The sequence below is a fragment of the Anguilla anguilla genome, chromosome 4 (genome assembly GCF_013347855.1).
Source record: "Anguilla anguilla isolate fAngAng1 chromosome 4, fAngAng1.pri, whole genome shotgun sequence".
Classification (NCBI taxonomy): Eukaryota; Metazoa; Chordata; class Actinopteri; order Anguilliformes; family Anguillidae; genus Anguilla; species Anguilla anguilla.
Genome location: NC_049204.1, coordinates 29,170,236 through 29,178,124, shown reverse-complemented (window position 1 = coordinate 29,178,124; position 7,889 = coordinate 29,170,236). Strand labels below are relative to the sequence as shown.

At 42.8% G+C, this 7,889-nt stretch overlaps 1 protein-coding gene across 6 annotated transcripts in view; it reads right to left on the bottom strand.

The window, feature by feature from the left end:
* Positions 1–2,185: 2,185 nt before the first annotated feature.
* nr5a2 (nuclear receptor subfamily 5, group A, member 2) overlaps positions 2,186–7,889 on the bottom strand; it is a 50,376-nt gene continuing 44,672 nt past the window's right edge. For 5 of the 6 annotated variants that reach the window (XM_035415973.1, XM_035415971.1, XM_035415976.1 and 2 more), the window contains exon 8: positions 2,312–2,559. In XM_035415973.1, coding sequence (XP_035271864.1) covers positions 2,312–2,559 — 248 coding nt within the window. Of the gene's footprint in view, positions 2,560–7,889 lie in introns of all 6 variants that reach the window. The other variant, XM_035415975.1, reaches the window with a different exon arrangement.

Below are 7,889 nucleotides of genomic sequence, written 5' to 3'. Positions count from 1 at the left end.
AAAGGGATCTTTTCGCTCGCACAGTATTTCAAAATAACAGCAACAACAACAATAATTAAAATCCTGTTCAGAGTGAATTTGAGTGAAAGGACAGTTCTACTTCTAATGACCTATAGTAACACTTTAAACACAAGAGGGGACCCGGTAATCAATGTAGAAAATACAAAGATGAAGAGATCAATGTTCAGACAGCATGTGAAATGGACCTTGGTTTTGTAAAACATGGTCTTGAGCACCTACATTATGTATTCATAACGATTACATTATGGTGGGCAGGATTTGGTTCCAGTTACTGGACGTGCTCATGAACACTGCATCAAAAGATGTTTGGTCAAAGCAATGATGCGATTGGAAGAAAACAGGCAGACCCCTCTTTTCAACACGTTTCTCCACCTTTGCTGATGCATATCGTAACATTTCACAATGTTATATAAGACAATTATAGAATTCACAAGCTGACAGTTAGGAATGCAGATAACCTTAATGGAACAACGAAAGAAAGACCTTGCTCTTTTGAAAAACGAGTGTGTTACTCATTTATGATGATACTAGCTGTTACTCACTCATGATATTAAACATCGCAGATGCAGTCTTTGGTATAGAATAAACAATGTACATGATACATCTTAAATGTCATAATTAAACTTGTTCAAATTCAATGTAGAAAAGCGATGAAACCACCAGTGTCCACAAACTTAAATAAAATCATTTTTAACTTTTACAGCTGTGAGTTCCATAGACATTTAATCAAAATGAGCGTGTTCATTTTAAGATCATTATTTTTGTCCCTGAACTGCATTTCAACACCATTTTTTAAACATGCTACAGTAAACAAATATATTTGGCTATGACACTCCTTGCTTATAGCATACACAAGGAAGAAACCAATAAGCAATAAATTAACTTCATTTTTTTGAGCGGCACCAGTGATATACAAAGAAAGTAGAACATTAAAAAAACAAAAAGTTCTACAAAGTGGCAGAAACCGAAATAAAAACCATTGTTCAGTATGCAAACGTGATCTTTAGGCCAACAGAAACAGCTACATTTTCAAATTTAAGTGAGATTCCTTTTTGATTTTAGTGTCTCACGACATAATTAAGTACTGGTCAAAAGAAAATGTACTGTACACACCAAAGAAAGCAAACCAGGAATATTTTAAGAAAATCATTGCTTTGCAATTTGCTTCATCACAGTTCTCTCCCACAGGACCTAATAAATGTAAACACCTTTTGTATTTCTTTTTTAAAAATTTTACAACATTAATACTTTATATTTTTTTTTACATATTTTAATTCACATCTGCACGGTTAGCTAGCATGGTAATGAAATAAGGCAAGACTCACATAACTGTGACATCACAAATTCATAATACTGATATTTAAGTTTTTTTTATCACCACACTTTGTTCTGCAGCAGGCTTTGGTCTATTATTGACAGAGGCAGAATTTCTCCTTCCTGTCTCCCAGGGACCTTCCATTGTTCAATATCAATATTTGTATGCATTTTATATAGTAGGAAAAATTTATAACGAATTAATGGCTCGATTTTTATAGGTTGATGGGTGTTCCCTTCATCCACATGCTTTAAAATATATTCGCAAACAAAATAACTTACTTTCGGTAAAAACTTCAATATCGTATGAACGAAATCATGAGCAGTTGTCCTTTTCTTAGACAAAGTGGCACCTCAGAATGACAAAGAGGATGAAATTACTGCCTTTTCAAAGTAAATTTTTTGTATTTTTGTTCTTTTTTTTTTTGGTGAGTGGCTACAAACAAGTCTCTTTTTGGGCAGAAGTACAGGTAGGAGGTCATAGCACACCCAGTCCGTCTTTAGTGCTTGTTACGGTGTTTTTCACTCTTTTGTGCCTTGAGACCCGACAGTGGGAAAACTTCAGCACTTCTATCTCAGAGTACCAACACTGACAATCACCTCCGCATCAATATAAATCCAACTTTTAGCCAGCCTGCATCTCACAAACAAAAGGAGCACATGAAAGGGGCACAGGGGTTCATCCCTTCTCCTGCGCAACAGTCTCTATTAAGTGCACACTTCTCCTTGTTTGTTACTGTTTGTTCGTTACGGTCTACAAGTCTTGTCGCATCACAATGACTGCCGTTCAAAAAAAACAACCGAAGAAAGTCTCTTTCGTGTCAGTTTGACGTCACCCTAGTCACCCGAGTGTCTGACTGGGGGTGGGAGTGGGGGGGAGGTTGGTGAGATGAGGAAACTGGCGTGGGGTGGCAAGAATTTGCGGGAAAGGGGTGGGTGGACGGAGGCGGGGGTGTCGACTGCGGCGGGCGGGGCCTCAGGCACGCTTGGCGTGCAGCATCTCGATGAGCAGGTTGTTGCAGGGCACGTCCCCGTTCAGGTGCTTGTAGTACAGGTACTCCTCGGCCTGCAGGCTGATGGCCCGGATCTCCGGCAGCCTCAGCAGGAGCTGGCCGAACTTGTCCGTCTGCTGGGGGTAGCTGCACATGGTGTAGTCCAGCAGAGCCGCGTTCACCTGCTCCTGCACGCTCTCCACCAGGTGGAAGTTCTCCAGGTTCTTCACGTCTGTGGGGAGAGCCGGAGGAAGACGCGGTCACTTTCCTGAACTCAATACGCTCAAATAAGAACGTTCAACACGCCCTGACTCACGACTACACTTTCTGGAACCTTCCAGACAGCTGAAAGAAAATATCTTATGAGACTCAGGCTTACCGAACAGGAACACAGGAATTAAAAAGATCAAAACTGTGACCATAGGAAATTCATAAACATTTGATTATAAATGAATGCAAGGGCTGGGGGGCAGACCACACACCATAAAACTAGAGTATAAGGTTACTCTCTCTGTGTGTGTAAATGATTCTATTAACTGGGGAAAAATTCATTTCTATTGCTTTCTTTTATTGCAATTTCTCTTATTGAAAAAAATAGACTACAGTAGTTAACACAGCCTGCTCCGATAGTAACACAAACAAATTATCCTTTTGTGTAAAAAGTGCTTCTGTATCAAAAATTGTGTAAATATTTGATTCAGAAGCACTTTTTACACCAGACTGGCAGTTAAAGGGACGTTACAGTGATAAGGGAAGGTTGATTATATGTACTAAGAAAAATAAATAAATTTATGGCAGGCCGAATTGCTCACAGTGTAATATATGACTTGCTAATGAATCCCTGGTGTACTCCCGCATTTAATCTGGTGTAAAGACCACTGCACGCGATCTTTTATTAATTCCTTTGACCCTAGGTTGAATGTGTAGTGGGAACCCCTGTGCAGTTCATTCTAATAGAAACTGACAGGGTCCCTGTGTCTGTTTGACACCTCCAAATGATTCTGAAAGACTCTGACCTGCCCGGCCATCACTAATGAACCAGCTGGCACACTCCACTGCTTCCCAAAATAATCTGCCCTGCGACTGCCTCGCCTGGAAAAAGAAAATATATCAGTGACTAATGAGGTCTGGAGAACGAGCGGAGAGTCCTTCAGAGCCCCGCTTACGGGGGGCTGTTCTCCCTGACCCCTCCGTGACACTCAGAGGCGAAATCAGGCCAAGAATGGGTGGTGCACCTGACACACACGCCCCCCCCCCCATCCCCCCTCCCTCAACCGCCCCCGCCCCAGCCCCAAAGCACACTCATACGCGCACACACATTCATATAAATAAGACATTCGCATCTTCTGCTGTCATCCCTCACTTCTGAGTTTGCGTGACCCAACCAAATATTTTCACAAGATTTTTATTGATTTCTTTTATACAGACACGGCTGGGGGAATGGACATTAGCTCCATGTTCATACTCCCTCGCGCCTGTAATGAATTTTAAATTTATGTGCTTGCATCGTCGGGTTGCACCGCACTGAGGCATTTCAGTGATATCACATATTTAATGCGCGTTCCACCATATCTGTTTTCACATACTTTTTTTTTGCTAATTCAATCTCAAACTTACTGAGATACTGTATATGAGACAGGATCATTAGCCAAGACATCAGATGTTACCATGGTTTCATGGCAAGAATTTCTGGGGCTATCTGGGAATGAGGAAGGGGGAGACTCAAAACTACTGAGATTTGGAGCCGAATAGCGCTGTCAAACTAATTAGGGAAAAAAAATGATGCAAAAAAAAGCTCCATTTTAATTGCTAATTATTATGAGGCTCCTTTTGAAAAAAGAAAAAAAACAGAGAGAAAAGGGGAGGAAGACCAAAAATGATTGACGGCATTAGCTTGATAGCTATTCCACCTGTGCAAGACAGGTTGCTGGCAGTGTGCTGTGTTGTATAGTACGTGTTTATTTAATTTATCAGCGGCGAGGAAACCCAATTTGATCATGCCCCTGATAAAGAGAGAAAACTGCATTATGTTCAGCGCTATCCAGCGAGACAGTCAGGTTGAAGCTCAACACGGTGCGTCTTATCTTCCCTCTCTACATCATCCACTGTGGGACTAATTATCAACTTTTTTTTTTTTTTTTACATGAAACAGCCTTGCTGCGCACACTCTGTGCCGACGCGCAACGCTAAACCCTTAGGTCTTGTGGAATATATTGTTCATTTGACTAGCGATCACACCAGGCGACCCTGCGCATTCACGCACAGCATCAATATGCTGGAGTGGTTCTCACTTTAATTAGAAGGAATTTCTGTGTATCTATCCACCGCATTCATTCAAAAGCAGAGGGCTGCGCATCCCCTCCCCTCCCCCCTCCTGCACACTGTTACGGCGAATGTGTTGTTCTATAATTTAAGTGTATGCTCATCTAATTTCAATGAGGAGTTGAAAAGTATACTGATAAAAAAATATATTTCAAAATAATAGTCACAATGCTTTGTCAAATTTTGAAAGGATTCGTTTTTTTTCTGCCCAATGTTCACAGATTGCAGGCAGTCTGAATTTTTCCTTTATTGTCCATTCTTTATAACGGTCCACTAATTCAATAACACGGTATCATCAACTCTCATTCAATGCGCATTGGACTGAAAGTTTAACACTTGTCATACGTCTGGCAGTAAACACAATGGAAATATTTCAAATTTCCACGCAATTGTTACTTGCCAGGAACTGAAATTCACTCATTCACTCGTCAGTGACTCCGGGTTTGGAGACGCGAGCCTGGCGCGGCGAAAAGCTCTCAGCTGAAAGCGAGCTAAGCGTGCGAGGGTTCGATGGCGTGGCAGACCTGAGCGAACGTGCTCTGCGCAGGGCTATACTCCAGCCAGCCACACGCAGGCTTTTAAAGCCTGTCGCAGCTCCACAGAGGCCACTGAGGTGGTTCTGGGTAAAGCTGCGTCTACAGACCCTCCTGAGAGAGGGGGAAGCCTTTCCGGTATGATGAGCTGTTATCGTCCGTGCGGTAAATTCAGTTTTCCCCCTTGTCCAACTCAGTACACCACCCATAAAGGTGGTGGAGCTTAGCGTTGAAACACAAACCCAACCCAATGAGGGGTATTGTCCACCTGGCCACTGCCTAATGCTCCAAGAGAATTTCATACATAATTCCATAAAGTTTACATACTGGCCCCACTCTGGGACAAACAAAAAAAAAAACTGAAAAAATGCCCTGATGCCACGTTAGATTAGAAATACTGTATGTACTGGAGTATCCCATTTGATAATTATTTTTTGAACAGTATGTGTAGTTTGGCTTCACACAAACATTTCTTAAGAGTCTTTTTGTTCGATGCATACATGTGTCCTGTTAATACTGTGTTAATACTGCCCTGACTGCTTTCATTTTTTGGAGAACTGAAGAAATTGCAAGGGACCTACCTCTTTTTAAAGCTTTATGTTAGAAATATTTTCAAAACTGCCTTCCTCCCCGAAGCGCTTTACCTCCTTGTTTCCACAATCCCCTGGTGGATTGTCGCTGGGTTTTCAGTTATAGACATAAAACAGGGAAATCTGAAGTTCTTAACACTTCTTAACATGGAGTTTGAAGGCAGTGAGTACACGCTATCTGAACAGCACAATGCCGCATTGAAGTATAGAAAAGTGTACTGAGGGTCAAGCTGGAACAGTACAAAACTGGATTTTGATCTCTAATGATACAGAACTCAATCTCTCTCTCTGTCCCTCCCTCCCTCTCTCGCACACACACCCACACACACACACACACACGCACATACACACACACGTGTGTGTGCAGGATCACTATAAAAGGAAACAGGTGTCTATCTGGCAACTAATTGAACGCTGGGCTGCAAACTTGTTCAGGAACAGGGCCTATTCCCGACCTCAAGTTTTTCATTTCGGGTTGCAGGGTTACTACTGCATTTCAGATATAAAGCCCATGTGTTCCTAATGCATGTAAATGACTCTACCAGCACATTCATTTCTTTGAGGAGTCTAGGGGCCTCCCAACACCATGTGATTTGATTGTGATGAGCCAGCAGGGACAAGCTTTGCCAGTGTGTCAGAATAAAGCATGAAGGCTTAATTTACTCACCTAGTCAACCTGGACCAGTGGGCAAAGTGCCCGGCTGCTATGAAACGGAATTAAACAGGATCATCCAGTTGGGGATATATTAAGTCAAATTTAAGCTCCAGTTGTTGTGCTAAGCAGGTAGCGGAATCAGCCCGGTTGCCCAAGGACAGGTCTGCTCGTTCAGCAATTCGAATGAAGGGGAAAAGTGCCTTAGGTATGATGAAATAAACAAGAGAAGCACAGACAAACCCTTCTTGTTACAAATACTGGCTGAGAGGCACTTGGCATCCTCCAGAGGTGAGGGAAATACATTTACATCTATTTATTCTTTTGTGGCCAAAGCCAGTGTTATTAAGAGCTATGAGCCCTGCACCGACGAGAAGAGCATTATATCACCATGCATAATCACTACAAAAGCCCTCATAACAACCCGGCCTTATGGCACAGATCTATCTGAAAACGAGCGGGTCAAGAACAGCACGCTGTACATGTGCGCCAATGTGCATCAGCATCCATCTCCTGCATGCGGTTTGGCTTCACACAAACATTGCTTAAGAGTCCACTTTTGATCTGTGCAAACATGCGTTCTGTTAATACTGTATTAATACTACCTTGAATGCTTTCATTTTTCACCACGCATAATCACTACAAAAGCCCTCATAACAATCCATCCCAATGGCGCAGATCTGTTTGAAAATGAGTAGGTCAAGAACAACACACCGTACGTGTGCCAATCTGCATTAGCATCCATCTCCACCACTCATTTAAACTGACATTATGTATTTGCTTATTTTTAAATACAGGGTAGCTCCATGATCTTGCTGCCGTTTTATACTGTGATAATATGAGACCTTTCTGTAGGGCATGCGGCTAATTAATTCTTCTCTAGAGCGTGTCACTGCAGGTCTACTCAATGGGGAACGCAGTGCGCCGCATTGGGTTTTTAATTTGCGACCTTGCGGCTCGCGGTGGATGCGTGGTTCAAAGTTCCTCACCCCTGGCCTTGTTTTCCAGCACAGTTTACGGGGACAGAGAAAGAGAGCGCTGTCGAGCGCGCTGGGACACTTGAGGTCGGGAGATGAACGGACGGGTGGCCCTCGAGTCCGGGGCCTGCACTGTGACACCCCGATGCTCTGGAGCACCAATGCAGGTTCCACAGTCAAACAAAGAGAGCCCCGCCCGGCTCCAGGAGAACAGGAGCTAAAAATCAACAGGGCCTTCGGGCGAATACAAACGCCTTTCAATACGTCGGTCTCCGAGGGCCTGCTTCTCCCAAGAGCCTGAGCTCGCACCTGTTAATGCAGTCAGAACTCAACGGGCTGTTTTATTAACCCCCTCACACACAGGTACACAGACGTACACAAGAACACACATGCACAAAAAAACCAGATAAGAAGTGTCTAATATCTCATTAAATGTCAACTATCTCATTAAATGTGTAATATCTCATTAAAAACAAGAATGCATTTTC